Source organism: Antechinus flavipes, chromosome 3 (genome assembly GCF_016432865.1).
Source record: "Antechinus flavipes isolate AdamAnt ecotype Samford, QLD, Australia chromosome 3, AdamAnt_v2, whole genome shotgun sequence".
In the NCBI taxonomy this organism is placed as follows: Eukaryota; Metazoa; Chordata; class Mammalia; order Dasyuromorphia; family Dasyuridae; genus Antechinus; species Antechinus flavipes.
Window position 1 is genome coordinate 51,326,804 of NC_067400.1, and position 19,546 is coordinate 51,346,349.

General features: G+C 36.1%; 1 protein-coding gene across 6 annotated transcripts in view; it reads left to right on the forward strand.

Annotated features, from left to right (window-relative positions):
• Positions 1-19,546, forward strand: part of TFDP2 (transcription factor Dp-2) — a 165,625-nt gene that overhangs the window by 100,078 nt on the left and 46,001 nt on the right. For 5 of the 6 annotated variants that reach the window (XM_051983346.1, XM_051983348.1, XM_051983350.1 and 2 more), the window contains 2 exons: positions 11,170-11,291; positions 13,765-13,812. In XM_051983346.1, coding sequence (XP_051839306.1) covers positions 11,170-11,291; positions 13,765-13,812 — 170 coding nt within the window. The remainder of the gene's footprint in view (positions 1-11,169; positions 11,292-13,764; positions 13,813-19,546) is intronic. The other variant, XM_051983349.1, reaches the window with a different exon arrangement.

Here is a 19,546-nt window from a genome sequence, read left to right on the forward strand (position 1 = left end):
GAGGGAGTGGGAGGAAGGGAGGAAGAAAAAAATTTGGAACACAACATTTTGCAAGGGTGAATGATGAAAACTATATATGCATGTGTTTTTAAAATAAAAAGCTTTATTAAAAAAAGAAAAAATTCATGCAGAATCAGTTCTATTTTGTTCATAATAATTTTGCATTTAGCATATCAAACTTTTCATTTCTTCATTTTATAGTATACAACAAATAAGATAAATTACTCTTTTCTTACCATATTAGTGGGGGTGGAGGTTTAGTTACTGAGAAACAAAATAAGTTGTTTGAAAGGATTAGTCTAGTCTGCAGACCTTTGGAAGATTATTCTGAGATTGAATTTTGAAAAAGAAAATTGTTAATCATTTTGCTACTCTTGACCGTATTGATTTTGTATGTAAAGTTGAATATATGTGAGCATATATCAAAGGTGAGATAATAAAAATGGCTGAAAGTGCTAGTATAAGTTTTACTACTAAACACTTATAAAAGTGTTTAAATGTGAATTTAGGTAAGTAAATGTGCTAGGAAAAACATAATTATTTGAAGGAAGCAGATTTGAGTGACTAATTGGTCACCCATTCATTGGCAAAGATGATGACCTCATCTCCACATTCTGATTTCTTCTTTCATTTAAGCACTAGATAATGATACTATTTTTTGATATTTTGGGATGAATGAATGAAATAAAAGGCATTTTCAAAGTGCACTGGAAATACAAACTAGGAAAGGCAAGACAGTCCCTGCTCTCAAGGATCTCCCACTCTATAACTGAGAATATGACAATGGGGAACAGATGTTAAGGTCTCAGGGTCTTTGGGTTATGTCATTAGGTTAGATGACAGTGCTGGGAGTCTACAGACCTCAGAAGCAGGACAGTGGCCAAAGTATGGAAAACCTTAAAAAACAACTAGGTTCAGAATATCCCTTGATATTCTGGCATACCATAGTTCACAGGTTTGCTGCTAACATCAGTGCTCCAAAGAATGACCTTCAGAAATGACATCTGAGACCTGGACTAGTGGCAACTAAAACATCCATACAGCCAGCTTTCATGCCAAATCTAAACATAAATTTGGTATAAGCAATGTTTTAAAGGATTTGGACTAAATTATTAGCCTACTTTCTGCAAGAGAGCGATGGGGAAAGTGTTTATATAACAATTATTGCTAGATTTTTGAAATATGTATCCCTTTGTGAAAGCCAATTGATGTTAACTAGTTGAATAGAGCCAGAATACTAATTCCTATCTCCTTAACCATGGAGGAAAACATAGCTACTTCTCAGAGTTCCCTAGCATCCTGAGAGGATGACTCAGGCAGCCTAGCTATGGGAAAATATGTTCGCTACATGTTGGGGTTTGTCCAGGGTAGCCTTAGTTGAAAAAAGCCCAAGACTTTTCCCCTTATTTCATGGTCTCCCACTGAACATCCTGAATAAAAGAGTTCAAGGTTCCCCAAGAATGAATGAAGCAAAAGAGGATAGGGTTGACGCCTCTACATACAATCGGGGAGCCTCATCTTACCATACAGTTAGCCAGTTTTAGAAAGTCTATGTGTGAAAGTTTCTCCAAAGCTCTTTAACATCATGCTTCTACTGGAAGAGAATTCCCTTACATTTCCATATGGAGGGGTGTCATCCAAGGTGTCCGGTACATACACCAAACTCCCCATTACTTCAGAATAATGCTTTTTAAATGCATACTACAAAATATATAAGATTGCAGAGGAAACCAGTTTTGTTGAAATACTTTTTAAAAATTATTTTTAAATTTTTTTTTAAACACAACTTCACAGGGTAATAATCCCTAGAAATCCCTAGCAAAATTACTTTTCAGACTATTGAAAGAGCTATCGTTGATCTTTGATGAATCATTGAGAATGATCTGCTGTATTTGCTAGGTGATACAGGGGATGGAGCATTGGTCTAGAGGCAGGAAGACCTGAGCAGTATGATCCTGAGCAAGTCATTTACAATGCTTCAGTTTCCTCAGTTGTAAAATGGGAATAATAGCTCCTATCTCACAGGACTGTTGTAAGGGTCATATAAGATAATTTTTGTAAAGTTCTTAGTAAAATACACATAGTAGGCACTTAATAAATGCTTGTTCTCTCTTTCTTTCAAGATATGTACATAGAAAGATATATAGGCGATAAAACTCAGAATCAGCAAGAAAAATTAAGAGACCATAGGAAAATGTGGAGGGTTAGGCTAAAGACTCTCTTTCCTTGGGAGTATGTTGTATCTCCAAAATTAGTAAGAGTTAGTCTTCTCCTCTTGAATGTTGATCAAGCTAACTCCTTGGCTCTTTGATCTGGCTCTTCCTTAGAGTCTTTCTTTTCTAGACAACTTGACTCCCCCCTCCCCCGCTCCCTCCCTACCCCCGCGTTGTTTTAAGATTTTTATGAATGGCAGTTTCCTTTTTCCCTCAACAAAGATCTCTAAATTCTCTGCTATAGTGGACAGAAGTATTTTTTAATGGGTTGTTAGAAAGTTCAGCAGGTGATATTTATGAAAATAATAGTTGCAGAAACTTGCCTACTTAAGTTATCAATATCTCTTGAGCCTGAGGATCCTTGTTTTCAAGCTCATGTTTATCTCTCTTTATCAGAATAATAAACTTTAAAATAACTAAACTGTGTAATGTTAGCATTAAAGGAGCTGTTGCAAAGGAAGTGGAGAATCTATTAATAGAAGACTGCATTTTAGAATTTTGTATTCCCCTTAGTTCAGTGAAGTGTCTGTATAATCATTGTTCTTTAAATGAATGAAAGCCTTTGCAGGTTCTTTTGCTATCCTATAGTCTAACCCAGATCTGAAAATTTGGGCATAGGAAGTAGAAAGGGTCAGGAGGTACTAAAAGTATTACCACAACATTCTTTTATTCTTTAGTCTTTATCTCCTGGAGATCCAACCACAAAAAAAGAAAGGCTGGGACTATCCAGTAACTAATTGAATTCCCTAACTCTTCTTGTATAGTTTTGTGTTTTAGAAGGTTAAAAAAAAAACCTGGATATTGAAAACACTAGAAGAGCAGAAGCTTTGGCTTTCTAAGCATCAAGAAATAGCCTTTGAAAGTTATAGCTTCTAAGTTCAGGAGATCTAAGGTCCTTAACACTTTTCCTTTATATAATTCTGTGGCATAGGTAGGAGTTTACATGCCCATTGGTTAATCAATTGAGCTCTCAGTTGATTATTAGGATAATGTTAATTTTACTTGCTAAAATCCTAGATGAATGAATGAATAAAAAAGAATTTACTAAACCTTGCTATGTGCAAAGGATTCTTTGTTCTTAAGTGTTAGAAATATACATTTTAAAAGCAAGACAGTCCCTGCTCTCTGCATCTCATGTATTCCCCCATTTTCTTCTTTGGCTTCACACTTGGACTCCTGCTGTGGCCTTCATTTGGTCTCCTAGCCTCATCTCTTCCCCCACTCCAGTCCATCAGCTACTCTGCCATCTATACATATGACTGACCTAAAGGGTAGCTCTAACTATATCAGCATCTTATTACCTCTAAGATCACATTGGGAAGTCTTTTTTTGGCTTTCAAGGTCTTTCATACCCTGCTCCTTTCCTTAACTTTCTAGTATTTTTTACATCTTGTTCCCTTCCAAGGACTCTCTGATCCAGTGACAGCCTGAAACATTTACATTAATTGTTCCCCATGCCTGGAATTCCTTCTATTTTCATCTCTTCCTCCTCCCTTCCTTAGCTTCCTTCAAGTCTCGGCTAAAATTCCATTTCTCCTGACTGTTGATACCTTCCCTCTGAGATTACCTCCAGTTTAGCTTATATATTCCTTATTTTTATATAGTAGTTTGCATACTGCATTAGAGTATGAACTTTCTGAGAGCAGCAACTGTTTCTGCCCTTTTTTGCATACAGTGGCTGGTACTAATAGGCACTTAATAAATACTTGATGACATGACTCGGATTCACTTTCTCATTGGTGGAGATAGTATGAATCAGATAGAAACATTTTGCAATCCGTGCATAATTGGTGTTTTTCTTGCAAAGTTCTGCCTGTAGATGGCAGTAGTACCAAAGAGTCAGAGATCTGAAATTCATACAGTCCAGCTCTTAGAGAACAGTGCTTAGAATAGTATTTACATGGAGTAAATAGTCCATAAAGACTTTTTCATTCATTCCATTCGTCTCTTGTCACAACAGTCAAGTAACTATATTTTGGTTAAGTGTATCTTTTATACCATATATCCTCTGAGTTATAGGGACAGTCCACTCATTTTGCTTGTCCTGGTCAACTGTCATCTACTTTGAAAAGTGGAGATGTACCCTTTTAAATTAATTATGAAGTGACTCTCAAATGTACTTGAAATGAGTTTTTCTGTTTGGTTTTTCTTTTATAATTAACATCTTCCTAGTAGAGTCTATTGTGTTGAAATTCGAATTTATAGGAATAGTATGATATAATCTAATCCAAAAGAAAAAAAGAAAATATCATGAATTGATATATCCCTAATGGTGATGTTTTTGTATTTAAATAAATTACAAAGTGACCTCATAAGTATGTTTGCATAAATGTACAAAAATGAAGTTATTTTAACTAAATTTAAAATACACACACACACACACACACACACACACACACACACAAAATGTAGTTTCTGATAGTTTTAATACATTTGATTAATTTTGTTTAATGGACAAAACCTTTTGCAATTGTGAACTCTATTGTTCACCCTATCTTCTCTGTGGCTCACTAGTACTTTAGTAATTTCCTTCAGGCCAAGAAAGAAAATACTACCTAGCCTAAAACAAACCCTCAGCATCTCATTTCTGGCTTCCTAATTGTTCTCTTTGCCTCAAGTCTCTCCCGATGCTAATCCATCATCTACCTAGATGCCAAAGTGATTTTCTTAATGCACAGGTCTGATCTTGTCCTTGCCCTGTTTGACATTTCAAGCTATTCACAAGCTGGCCCTAAGCTATTTCTCAGCCTAGTTTTACATACTTCACACACACTTTAGTTCAACCACATGGCCTTCTTATTTGTCCTCATACAAAACTCCATTTCTTATCTCATGATAATTAACACTGTCTGTCCCATATACCCAGAATGTTCTCCCTTCTCAACCTACACCTTAGAATCCCAAAATTACTTCAAGACTCAACTCAAATAATGTGACAATGTACACAGAATTCCATTTTCATTAAAATGGAAAAAAAAGATTCAAGCCCCACCTTCTGCGAAGCCTTTCTTCTCCCCCCCCCCCAAGAGATATTCTTTTTATTTTTAACACATTTTGCTTTAGAATTTTGCTTTATAAATCATTTTGGGAGAGAATAATCAAAGCAAAAGGAAGAGATTGAAAAAACAGGAAAAAAAGAAGTGAACACAACATGTGTTGATTTATATTCAGTCTCCTTAGTTCTTTTTTCTGGCTATAAATGGCATTTTCTCCAAAGTCTATTGAGATTGCTTTGGATCATTGCACCACTGAGGAGAACTGAGTTTTTTTATAGTTGATCATCATACATTCTTGCAGTTACTGTGTATAATATATTCCTGGTTCTGCTTGTTTCTCTCAGCATCAGTTCATGTAAATCTTTCCAGGCTTCTCTAAAATCAGCTTGTTCATCATTTTTTATAAAATAATAATATTCTATTATCTTCATATACCACAACTAGTTTGGCCATTCCCCAGTTTATGGGCACCTGTGAAGCATTTCTGATCCGTCTTCTTCTCCATAGCTGATGGGTGGCATTCCCTTCCCTGAAAAAAAAAAAAAATCTAGTATTTTTGTATGTATTTTAACATATTTGTCTATGTACATGTTCTCTCCCTTAATAACCTTTTTGAGTGGAGGGACTTGGTCTTTCTTGTTTATTTTCTAACACAGTATCTGTCTCATAGCACTGCTTAATGAATACATGATTTGGTTACTGCTTTTAAATTCTGGATCTGTCTCAATAATTTAAATGATTTCCTGCCACCAATATACATATTTATCATTTTTTTCTCTGACAGCATCAAGATATCAGTTGAGGAGTACAATAATTGCTTAGTATAGTGTCTGGCACATAACAAGTGGGTAATAAATGTTTATTGACCGTTGTTTATCCTTCATTTTCAAGGAGGTCCAATGACATCATGATGTTGGAGTCAGAGTACAGTGTATTCAGTTGTAGCAAATCAGTCCAATAATTCCAAAGGCTCGACTATAGATTGAGCATGAGTAGTCTATTAGAACATTTGGGATAGAGATATCTCTAGATTTGTAGTGCTCACATTACCTTTATGCTACTGCTGTTCTGCTTTGCTCTTGGAACATAGCATCTCTCTTGATGTAGCCATGCAGTGCTGGGCTGACAGCCCATCTCCCAGAAATCTTGAAAGCATCCTTATACTATTTCTTCTTACCAATGGGTAACCACTTGCCTTCTTTGAGTTCTCCATAAAATAGTCTTTTAGGGAGACATACATCTGGCATTCGGGCTTTGTGACCAATCTATTGGACTTGCTTTCTCTGTAGTAGAGTTTGAATGAGTGACAGTTTGGCTTGAAAAAGGACCTTCGTATCTGGTACCTTATCTTACCAATTAATCTTCAGAATCTTCCTAAGAAAATTCAGGTAGAAGTGGTTCAGTTTTCTGGTATGGCATTGATAAATTATCTAGGTTTCTCAGACATACAAGAATAAAGTCAGCACAATGGCTGTATTGACCTTCAGTTTGGTTAGGCAGTCTAATATCTCTTCTCTTCCACACTTTGTTTTGGAGCTTTCCAAATGCTGAACTATATCTGACAGTGTGTACATCAACCTGATCATTTATGTGGTCATCTCTGGAAAGCATATTCTCAAGGTAAATAAACTTATCTACAGCATTCACAAATTCTCCTTTTATTGTGACTAATTGTTTTCACATATTGATACTATAGTTCTTGATGATGTGGACCTCCATTTTCTTAATGTTGAAGCTGAACATCCAACTGAAGAATTCTGAATTCCCTTAGGCTCCTTACCTGTATCTTCATTCTACTCCAGCTGATCTGTACAAAGCTGGGATTCCACTGCTCATACAAAAACTGGCTGAAATATTCTAGGTTATATGGCAAGAGATAGTGATTCCCTGGGAGATTAAAGGATACCTCTAAATCCAAAGAAAAAGAAAATAATTGTCTTGCGATAGTCACAAGAGTTGGGACGAGGAATAGAATCATCTCTCTTAATCATTGTTATCAAGATTCTTGCCAGAGTCATCCATAATAATTTGATCCTTCATCTGGAAGATGGTCATTTATCCAAGAGTCAGAGTAGCTTCAGAAAGGGCTGAGGAACAGGTCAGCCTGGTATGTGCAACTCCAGAACAAATGCTACAAGCATAACAGAGCTCTGTACACAACATTCATCAGCCTGACCAAGGACTTTGATACTGTCAGTCATGAGGGCTTATGGAAGATCATGATGAAATGTGGTTGTTCAGAGTAGTCTTAATGGTATGCTTGTCTGGTTCTGGATAGTAGACAATGCCCTCATGCTTTAACAGTCACCAGTGGGGTGCAACAGGACTGTATGCTTACTCCTGTGTTTTTTAGCATGATTTTTTCATTGATGATGTGGAACACCTTCACTGAGGATGAAAATGATGTCTAAATGAGCTGCACATTAACAATAAATTATTTAACTTGAAAAGGCTACAAACAACACTAAACTGGAGGGAAATTTGGTGACCAGCTTTTTGTGTGCAGATGATTGTGCACTCACTGCAGCCTCTGAGGTTCAGATATATCAGAATACAGATGGATTCTCTGCCATTTCTTTATTGACTAATTGATTGACAGAAGTTGTCTTGTAAATGTTCACTGAATGAATAAAAATTTATTTAATTCTCTTTCTTGGTAATAGAATAATATCTTTTGCTGGACAATTCCAAAATGCTTACAGATCTGGTCACTTATAATTCTGCTAGCAAAACTTTCAGAGCTTTTAAAGTAGCAGGATGTACTTACAAAACAGGCAAAGATCAACTAGGGAAATCATTGGTCATCATTTTTCACTGTATGAGATATTATGGGAAGTATCTATGTCAACTAGGTGGCAGAGTGGGTAGAGCACTGGGCCTAGAGTCAAGAAGATCAGGTTCAAATGTAGTCTCAGACATTTATTAGTTGTGTGACCATGGGCAAGTCATTTCCCTTTGTCTGCCTCAGTTACCTCACCTGTAAAATAAAGAACATATACCTACCTCCCAAAATTTTTGTCATGAGAATTAAATGAGATGTTTGCAAATCACTTAGCATAATACTTGACTCCTTCCTCCTTCCTTCTTTTTCTTCTTCCCTCTTCTTTGTCACCTCCTATCCTTCCTATTCACTTCCTCTTCTTTCCTTCCTTCCTCTTTCTCTCTCTTTCTGTATCCTTCCTTCCTTCCCCCTATTTTGTAAAAGTTAATAGTAATTTCTCTGAGACTCCTTTATTCCATCTGGAGTTTTTAAGTATATATATATATATCTTATTTCTTTATGTATTTTTATTAAAGCAGCTTGCGACTATGTGTACATGTGATACTTATTTCAGGTCTTGAAAATGCCTGTATACATAGATAGAAATTTTCATTTGCAGTGAACAAAGCAAATGTCAGTCAGCTGGACTCTGGGGGATACACAAGCAGAAATGAGAACAGCCCTTCTTCAGGGAGTTCACATTTTACTAGAAGATGCAGACAGATAAATAAACTCAAGATTGTTTAAGGAGAGAGAGGTCATTAGGAGAAGAGCTAAGAAGGGTTTCTGTTGGGAGTTCAAATGTTGGGTTCTTGTTCTTCTTTAAAATATTATAAAAGTTCTCTCTGGGTGCCTTCCCTGGAATCAGGATTTTGTCAGGCCCCATGTTGGGCACCAAAATGTGGTGAGCTTTTTCTTCTCAAAACTCACAGTGGTGTGAGATGAAGATGAATCTGGTTGTCCACTGAAATCTCGACTTGTAGCTTCTTCACTCTGAAAAACTTCTTTGACTGGACCATTGAAGCTCTATTTATGCTCCTTCAAGAGAGGGATTGTGGGTTTTCTCCCATAGTGCTCTCTGGCCCAAAGAGCTTCAAGGGAGCTGTGAACTCATAAAGTTACAAAGTTTACTTTGTGAAACTCCCATACTTGTGAACTCCAATGAGTAAAGGTGTGAACACAAGCCTTGTATTAATTAGTTCTACTTAGTACCTTGTTTCAGGTTCTGGCCCAAAACATCTTCTTGTGAGATTAGATCAACTCTAATTAGTTAGCAGTTTGTAAAGATTCCAACAGGTTTCCAGTTGAAAGTGATACCTGAGTCAAGCCTTGAATGAAAATTTGGCATCTAAGAAACAGAGATGAGGAATGAACACAGTGCAAATAAGAAAAACACCCTGTGCAGAACTACTAGAGCAGAAAAGGGGGTGCCAGATTTTAGGGAACAGCAAGAGTTCCAGTGTGTTAGAAAGGGAGTTAAATGAAATACTTTTGGAAGAGTACAGGCTTAAGCTAGGTGGGGAAGAACTTTGAGATTCAGTTTTGAGCATTTGTATTTTATTCTCAAGGCATTCTCTACAGTTTTAGGTAAAATTTATCTACAAAAACTCAGTTGCTGAGAGATTTCTTGCAAAGGACTCCATGATAAAAAGAGAGAGTGGGCCCTTTTTAATCACAGTAGTACCCCTCTTAATGGAGAGTCAGAGCTTGGTACCCTTCAGTTTCATAATAGAGTTTTCACATTCCCTTGGGAGAGGCTGGACCACAGAAGCCTGAATCAATGACTTACTACTTCAGTGTCTACATAATGTTCCAGCTTGTAGAGGAAGCCCCTTGAGGAACTGACAAGAGAGAAAAGGCTTAAGAAGGATGATGAAAGTCTGTGAGTTTTTCTTCCAGCCTCATTCCCTCTGTCCTGCCTTTTCCTGCTCTGGATTCTCTCCCACTTTGGACAGTTACAATGGTCAGTACTGCACACTAGTCTAAAGCACAGCCAGGGCTCAAGCTTTATTTTTTTCTCTGCCCCTCTTCTTTTGAGTTAACTCTTTGACTACCTCCTGTTCTCTTTAGAGAAGACCTAGCTCAATGGAAGAGAACAGTTTGGAAGATTAAATGATTATTAAATTAAACAACATTTGTAATAATACCACTTTATATTTCTGTAATAATAATGGCTAGCATTTACATAGTGCTTTAAAGGTTTGCAGATGTTTTATATATGCTAACTCATTTGATCCTAGCAACAATTCTGTGAGGTAGGAGATCATACTAATTTTACAGATGAGGAAATTGAGGCAGATAAGTGATTAGCCCAAAATATGATAGTCTGAAACCTGATTTGTACTGCTTTTTCTGACTTGTAAGTTCCACATCTGTATCTACTATACCTTCCATCTAGCTGCCATGGCATAGTGAATACAGTTTTGGATTTGGAGTTTGAAAGATCTAAATTTGGATTCTGCCTCAAGCATTTACTAGTTTTATGACTTAAGAAAGTCATTTGACCTCTCCCAGCCTCAATTTCTTTGTGTGTAAAATAAGGATAAGACTAGCACTTTTGTTGTTGACTTTTTGTATCCCCATTTGGGGTTTTCTCTCCAGATATATATATATAAAATTTCTCCCAACATATGTGGATATACCCTTTAAAAACTGAGATTAACACACCTATCCCAGATTTCTCATGGCTCTGTTGTTCTGAGAACCAAATAAGATAAAAATAACCATCTCATCAATACAGTACTCTCCTAACTTGGGTAATTATTAGTTTTACTTATTTATTTACTTTAGATTTTATTTTTATGTTATTTTTCCTCATCTTTTATTATTTGGATCTAGCCAGTTTTTCACAAAACTTTTCTAACTTTCATAATGAAATTATAAAAAACAGCAAACATTATATAAGTAAAGCTCTAATATATAAACTAGCTTTGGTAAATCTGCTTGTGCAATAGTCAGGTTTTGGAGTTACCAAATGAAAGATTTTCATATTTCTGATTTTTATCACATATTTAATTATCCAAAATTGTAGCCTACTGGTTTAAACCTGCATTTTAGCCTAGGACAGATGTTCTGTTTATGTGAATGGGATTCAAGGTCTATGTTGCTTTTATTATGTGTTTTAATATTAATGCATCTTAGTGACATGTTTTTTCCATATCTAAGAATTTTTTCTGTTCTTCTTCTTTAATATTTACAGATTATAAGCACACCACAAAGACTAGCCAGTTCTGGAAGTGTTCTGATTGGGAATCCTTATAGCCCTGCACCAGCAATGGTCACTCAGACACATGTGACAGAACCCACTGGCTGGGTTCCAGGGTAAGGCTTTTTTTTTTTTTTTTTTTTTTTTGTGGGAGAAAGAATGATTTCTTATCAGTTTGTTTAATTTTTTAGCTTTTTTGTTGAAAGTACAGGTCTGACTTTTTGCATTCTTTTCCAGTCTTACTTTATGTCTCTTTAGTGCCTATAAACCCACGAATAATGTTACATGTGGAATCATCAATCTTTTAAGCAAAATGTGCCACAACATACTTAGGTGATTTTGCTCCTCGGCCTTCCTTTGTAACCAAAGACAAAAGTGAGCATGTTTGTGTTCATACAAGAGAGCCTATTATGTAATTTTTCATCTGCATATATCCTGATTAGTTAATAGAGCATCACCCAGAGTGTTACTTAAGTAACTGAAATCATTTTTCTGTCTCTGCAAGTCAACAGTTACTGAGAAACTTATAAAATCATTAGTCATCTTAAATAAATGTAAAACATATTTTTAACTCATTGGCCTTAGTTGTTGAGAAAGAAATTACATATTTTCATTGATGAAAAGTCAGTATTTTGAATTATTGTTTTCCTCTCTGGCCTTTTCCATTCTCTACTCTTAGTATCATTGGATCCTGACTTTAGCACTTGAGGGGACTTTGGGGATCATCTGGTCCAGCCTCTTCATCGTATGAGGAAATGACATACATCTCTTTACCAGAGCTGGGGTTTGGACATGGGCCTTGGGACTCTAGTCCAGGGCTCTGAATACCGCACTGTGTTAGAGCGACTGACAAAGGAATTAGAAAGAAATGCAGATGAAAGTAAACTTCTCAAAAAGGCTGCCCTGGTTTGAGGGCTGTTTTTTTTTTTTTTTTCTTTTTTTAGGACATTGGCATCTGTCAGTATTTTTTATATCATAAATTCAAAAACTCTACAATGTTGTCTTATATGGACAAAAAGACAAAATCTTTCACAATAGTACTCTTCACTTATTCTCTCCTCTTCAAAATTCAAAGGGTTAAAGAAATGGACCAGAATTCAGTTCTTGTCAATTCCTAGTGGAGAATTCTATTCCTGGCTTACTCATCCATTTACCTTAGGTTACTGATTACCTGGTAAGAACTTAATAAACATTGGAATTAAGTGTTTGATTCACATATTTATATGTATTAATTCTACAATACTACTAATCATGCTGCAAACCTGTTGGAGATCATTATAAATGTGAGATTTTTTTATTTTTTTTATCTTATACTGAAGGATTTCTTTAAAATATAGTAACAGGGTGGGTGAGCAATCAGAATTAATGTGGCCAGGATCACACAGCTTTTAAGTTTATCAAGTGTCTGAGTTCTGATTTAAACTTGGGGCCTCCTGACTCCAAAGCCAGTGCTCTGTCCACTGTGCCACTTAACTTCCTTTTTAAAAGTTTAGAGTTGGTTAAACCAGTGTTGGTTTCAGAGAGATTATGGGAAAGGAAGGGGGATGAGCAAAGTATCTGTATTCACTACTTACTGCCCTGTCAGACAGCATTGTTTGGTGACTTGATTTTCTTGATCTCTTTTTTTCTTGTTATAAAGGAAGATTCCATGATGATAAACATGCTGTGAGATAAGTGTGTGTATTTATTTTAAGGCATCAATAGAGAGCAAAAAAATTTCCTTTATAATGAGTTTTAGATATATGGTCAATAAATTAGACAGCTGAAGGTTTTCTTCTACTTTTGGGGAAGCATTTGATATTTTGAATTTAGAGCTTAAAATTTTTATTATTAAAATTTGTTTATTAAATATTTATTATTTTTATTCTTAAATAGCCAAATGCTAATTTTCTTATTTCTTGAAAACTACATTCACAAACAAATCATAAGTATTTTCAGGGTCCTAGAAAAGTTTTGTTTTTCAGTTCTCTGATTAAATTTTCTCCATATAATTTTTATTTTGTACTAAAGTGGAAGTGTCAAATTTGGAAGAATACCGGGGGTAGATACACTATTCATTCTAGTCATGACCCAGAAGGGGGTTTTGCATCATCTGCCACATAAGTTATTTCCCTGAGGTTTGGCAAGTATTATTATATCACAGGCCAAGTAAAAAGATCATAATTTAGTGAAAGTTTCCCTTTTTCTTTATAAACCTCTGTGGTATTTTCCTTCCCAAAGATTTACCAAACCCATTTCAACCTGTGAATTCATTATATAGCATTTTCTTGATTCATATACCATGGTTTTCACATAACACAGTTAAAAGATTTTTTCCATAGTATTCTCACATGCTAAATTTTGACTGAAATGCAGTCATTCAAATATTTTCCCTTTCAATTATTTTTTGTACTTTGATTTATATAATATATTTATTTATCCTAGTGTTTATTTACCTTGTTTGTTTAAGTAAAATCTGAAATGATACAAGGACAAAATAAATTCTCTACCAAACTTAGTTCAGTTATATCAATACATATGTTTATTTTGGTTCAAAAGAAACAGATAATTTTTTATTCTTTTAAAATATTATCTCTTTTTTCCCCTTAGGGATCGAAAACGTGCTAGAGAGTTTATAGACACTGGTTTTTCAGAAAGGTGAGTAAAAGTGTAGGGGAATACTTAGAGTATGAAGGTATGGTAGGTGGTAAAAATTTGGGAGCCTAGAATGGAGCCCAATCTAGACTTCAGAAGCAAACTAAGGATAGAAAACTGCCCTTTTTCCATCGTTGCTGCTTTCCATATGGAATAGCCTACCCTTCTCTCTGTACACATGCATTGTGTAGGGCAGTAGAAGTGTCATTAAACTCAGAGTTCAGACACCTCTTAGTTCACATCCTGGCTCTGTCTTGGGGGAGCCATTGAATCTCCCTGAGAATTGTCTTCTTCATCTCTAAAATGTGGTTAAGAATACTTCTTCCCCCATCTCATACAATTGTTAAGAAAATTCTTCCTAAGCCACAAATTGCCATATGAGCTAGTGTCATTTATTTCCCATTAACAGTAAAATGCTCTTCTAAATGTAAGAAAGTTGAGTATTAATAATATACAAAACAGACACAATAATTTCTCTTTTGGTATTCCACTTAATACATTTTTGGATATTTGATCTTTTTGATGGGAAAATTTCCAAATTCCATTATTCCTCTTCATTCTTCTTCTTTTTCTTTCTCCTCCTCCTCCTCCTTCCTCCCCTTCTACTTCCAGTTGTATTCAACTCTCCTTGATTCTGTGGACCACACTGCCCATGGGGCTTTCTTGACAAATATACTGGAGTTGTCTGTCATTTCCCTCCACAGTGGATTTTCTTTGCACCAAAGGTGACATGACTTGCCCAGGATCACACAGTTAGTAGATCTCTGAGGCTAGATTTTAGCACCAGTCTTCTTGACTCCATGTCTAGTGTTTTGTGCATTGAGCTAAATAGCTATCTCCATTATACTTCTTCTAAAAAAGGATATAACGCATCATTTGATCTTTTCTTGATGTCATGATACACATGTATTTAAGGCATGGCATAGTGCTGGACATCTTTTTTATTGTATGGAAGATGTTTTCTAAGGCTATCGGGATGTGTAGGGTGGTTGGTTCATGCTCTAAATGGTATCTAATGATGTGCTTTTTGAGTTTTTGTAGCTTTTTTCTTTAGAGTTTTTGTTGTTCTTTGGGTTCCTTTCTTATTGTCAGCTATGGTTTCTTCGTGCTATCATTGTACAAAGTCCTTTTTCCATTTTTCATTGTAGCACCTAAGCTTCTATTATCTGAGATATCAGAAAAATGTCTTTATTACAAATATGTGTTTAAAAGAAAGAGTAAATTGTCAATAAATGCAAAACTAAAGGGCTTTCTATTGAGTACATGCTAAAAACTCTAGTGCAGAGACTTGGACATCTATTTTGGTGTTCAGTAGCCATTTTTTTCTTTTCTGTTTCTTAGTTGTGTTTTGGAAATTGAATAAGAAGCTAATATAATTGGTTAAAAGATGTTTGCCTCTAATATGGATGCCCCTGTGACTACATTACAAGGACTTTCTAACACTAAAGCTTTATTAGAAGAGGAAGGGAAACTCCTCCTAATGTAAGGTTGAGTGGACATTTCCTATGTGCCAGACACTTTGCTAAGCACTGGAAATACAAAAAAAAGGGCAGAAACTACTTGTTGCTCTTTAGGAGCTCATAGCCCACTAACCAGAAATAGGCCGATAAAGCTGGAGAAAGGCACACTGAGCGGGCTTCTGGCAAGCTGGGAAAGCCAGAGGGTAGAACTGAAGAAGACAAAATCTCTCCCCCCTCCCCCCCCTTTGTCCCCATCATCTCCTCCCAGCCATGGGGAGATTCAGGGGAAATACTCGAAGTCCAGAGTGTGTCAGGAGCAGGAGGAGAGGCCAGGATCACTGAATTACAGAGTTGGGGGTAATATCTGGGAAGACTAATAAACCTGTAATGGCTTGTTTGTTTGTTTGTTTGTTTTTGGTTTTTTTGAGTGAAGGGATTTCATCAGACATGTACTTTAAAATCAGTTTGCCCTCAGGGACTGGAAGATGGACTGGTGTTGGGAGAGACATGAGATAAACCTCCCACCTGCAGGCTCTAGCCAGGTTCCAGTCCAGGTGTGAGTTGATGATTGGTGATGGGGTGGGGAAGTGGCAGTATCAGAAGCAAGAGGGGACATTTTGGAGAAATGTTACAAAAATATAAATGACAGCACTGGCAACTACACTTCCAGAGTCCATTCTAACTGGACTAGATTGGAGGAGGAAGATGAGGGAGAGGGAGGAATCAAAGATGACGCCAAGTTTTGACCCTGGAGGACTGGAAGGATGGTGGTGACCTGGGGAAAAACAGAAATGTTAGGAAGAAGGGAGACTTTGGGGGAGAAAGTGAGTTCATTTTTGGACACACTGAATTTAAAATGTTTATGAGACTTGCATTTTAAGACATCTGATACTGATTTGGTGATAAGTGAAACCAGATTCCAGAGAGAGGCTAGGGCTGGACAAATAGATCTGAGAATCCTCTGCATAGAGATGATCATTTGTGTCCATGGGAGCTGATGAGATCACCAAGTGAAGGAGAAGAGAGCCTCAGAGAATGATCACATTAAATGGTGCAATCTGAATGAAGGCGAACAGCCTAGAGAAAAGGGTAATCACTATTGTCAGAGGCTACAGGTAGTTTAATAATGAAATTTGCAGAAAGACCATTATATTTAGTAATTAAGAAATCATTGGTAACTTTGGAGAGAGCAATTTTAATTGCATGACAGGCTTGGAAGCTAAACTGCAAGATAGCCCATGTAGTTAGCAAAAATCATATCAGCTCTTGAAATGAAATTTAAGTAAATTTAATAGGTGGCACCTTATATAGAAGGTAGCTTAATAAGGAAATAAAAAGTTTTATCTTACTTTGTGGGAAATTCCTATTAAGTAGTAACAAATTCAGCTTAGGTCATCTTTCTTCTTTGTTTTTAATCATTCTCTAATATTGAATTCGTTTTAAATAGAATTTTTCTCCCTGTATTCCTATACTACCATTTCTTGTATTCCATATCTGAATCAGCCACAATTTAGAGCAATGCCATTTAAGAGTACAGGGAATATACTTTTAATATTGCTAGTAAAAGTATTTTTTAAAAATATAGAAAAGAGATATTTTGTTCAAGTTTCCATTAAGGAATGCCTACCTGGAAATGCAGAAATTTGGAATGCTGCCTCATCATTATCTGCTTATTTCACATGCACACACAAACATGTACACACATACATAGTGTGTGCACATGTGTACAACCATACATGAATACACATGTGCACCCAGAAATATAATGCCGTGCACACAGAGCACACACATACATGGACTGCTCACACACATGCATGCACACCTCCCCTCCCCCCCCTCCCAACATAAATTATTCTGGGATTGAGTTTATAGATAGGACTGAACAGCCACCAGTGTCTCTGCTCACCAAAGACGGCACAGGAGCTCCACTTTTTCTAATTCTTTCCTCCCACCCCACAAAACACTCTGAACTGCGTGTGATCATTTACTGAGAATCTCTAGCATTATGTTGATAATTGAGGTCCTCCACCTTCAGGAGCAGCAGGACAAAAGGAGAGCATTGGAGCGGGGTCCAAAGATTCCCCTACCACCAAGTCCTTGTTCTGTGACCTTAGACAGTCATTTCTGAAGCATCAGTTTCCTCCTCAGAAAAATGGGATTACCATAGGTGTTTTTCATTTCTTGTGGAATAAGAGCTAAAAGAGCCCTTTGACCTCGTTTCATTTAGTCCAGTTCCTTCATTTTATGGGAGGAAGTGGACCAGTAATTTAAATGATTTATATCCGAGGTCACAGAACTGTCTAGGAAATGGCAAAAATCAAGGTTTGAACTCGAGTCTTCAGCTTCCAAAACCAGCATTCAAGGAAACATGTTAAGCAGAAGATAATTTTAAAAGATCTCCTAAATTATAAAATTACACAAAATTAATTTATAAGTGGGAATACAGCTGAATGCTTCATTCTAAAGCTTTTTCCTTGTTAATTATTTTCAGAGAGCATAAAATCTCAAAAGAAGTACATGCAATACTTCAAAATAAAGAAACCTCTTTTGGGGATGGTGATTGCTGGCTTGTTCTGTCTTTGATTTTTCCTTCCCACTGATTTGACTTTCAGTGAAGGAATAGACTTATGCATATAAACACAGCTTTAGTACTTAAGGAATTCTTAAGTCTTACCATATTTGATACCAAGTTGAGGAGAAAGGTATTTTGGTATAGCTGCTAAGAAATATATTGTCGATGTTGACTTAGAGCCAAAGTCTCCTCATTCTCAGTCCAACATGCCTTCCATTACACCACCATGCACTTAAGCACAAACAAACCCATTGATTAACTAATTGTGTATTTTTTGCTAAGTCTCTTAATCTGTCTGGTCTAAGCTCTCCTTTTCTGTAAAATTGGTTGTCAGACATTCTCCTATGTCTCTTTCAGCTTTAATGTTCTGTTAGTCTGATGTGTTTCTTATTTCTATGAGCAAAGGACATGACTGTATTCCCTCTAATCACATGACTGAGTAGGAGAGATCTAGCAGACAAAAGAGCCCTGCATACTGCTGATTCAGTGGGCTGATGACTTTTGGTGGGTTTCCAGGAAATTTTGAAATAAAGTAGAGATGTTCTCCCAGGAAGGGGCATATAGTTTGAAGTTCCTCTCAGCACCTAGAAATCCTTCTGACAAGATGAATAATGGCTAGAATTCATCCAATGTCTGTTCCCATCCTTGTCAATAAGATGTTTACTTAGAAGTGCAAGATTGTATACTTCTAGAGAACTCTATATGAAATACATTGAAATTTATTAGATATAGCTAAAATAATTATATCCTGTTGTCTGGACTTCCTTTCAGGTGATCCCTTCTATTTGAATAATGAAATTATTTGGGGATAGTTAAATTTATCTTACCACCCACCTGAGCCCAAGTTGTGTGTCTTCAGTGGTATAATGTTTCCATTAACTCTACTGACAGTTTAAATTTAATATATTTTAAAACTACATTAATTATCTTCCCTCCTAAACTGTTTCCCACTATCAGTGGCACTTGTCACTTAACTTAAAATTTTAACAGTAAATTTTGATTCAGTCCTTTTTACTTTCACCTCCTCAGCCTTATTCAGCAAATCACCAAATCCCAAATGTTTCAATATGTCTCCTGTATGGCTACTTCTTTATATCCACCACTGCTATGGTAGTCTGAGGTGCTATTCTCGCATAATTAGTAAAAACAAAACAAAACAAAAAACAAACAAACTGTCTTATCCTTCTCTAATCATTTTCCCTCCCTCTTATCTCATATATTGCCCCCAGTTTACTCTTCCTAAAACATTATTTCCTTCTGTCAGTCTCTTGTTTGAATACTCCATTGCTTACTAGATAAAAGCCTAGGCATTTTAACTTTGATTTTGTTCCATGGGAAATCTATATAATATTTGATGTTTCACTACCTGGGAGTTAGAACTTAAACAGATTCTGGAGAGCAAGACCATTCTCTTTAGTACTAAACTCAAGAAATCATATCTGATACTGTTACTTAAAAAATTTTCCTGGGTATGTGTGATTACTTCAATTAACTTAATGCTCCCCAGTATGCAAAGAGAGGATGATTTGGAGTTGTATGCTGCTATATCACCAGCACAGTGCCAATGAATATTTTCTACTCCTTTTGTGAAATTAGCCTCACTCTATTAGATAATGATGTAAATAACAACAGAAGTTCCTTTGCAGCTACCAATTCTGAAAATGATTTTTTTTCCCCAAATCAAACCTTTGTTTTTGTCTTTAGG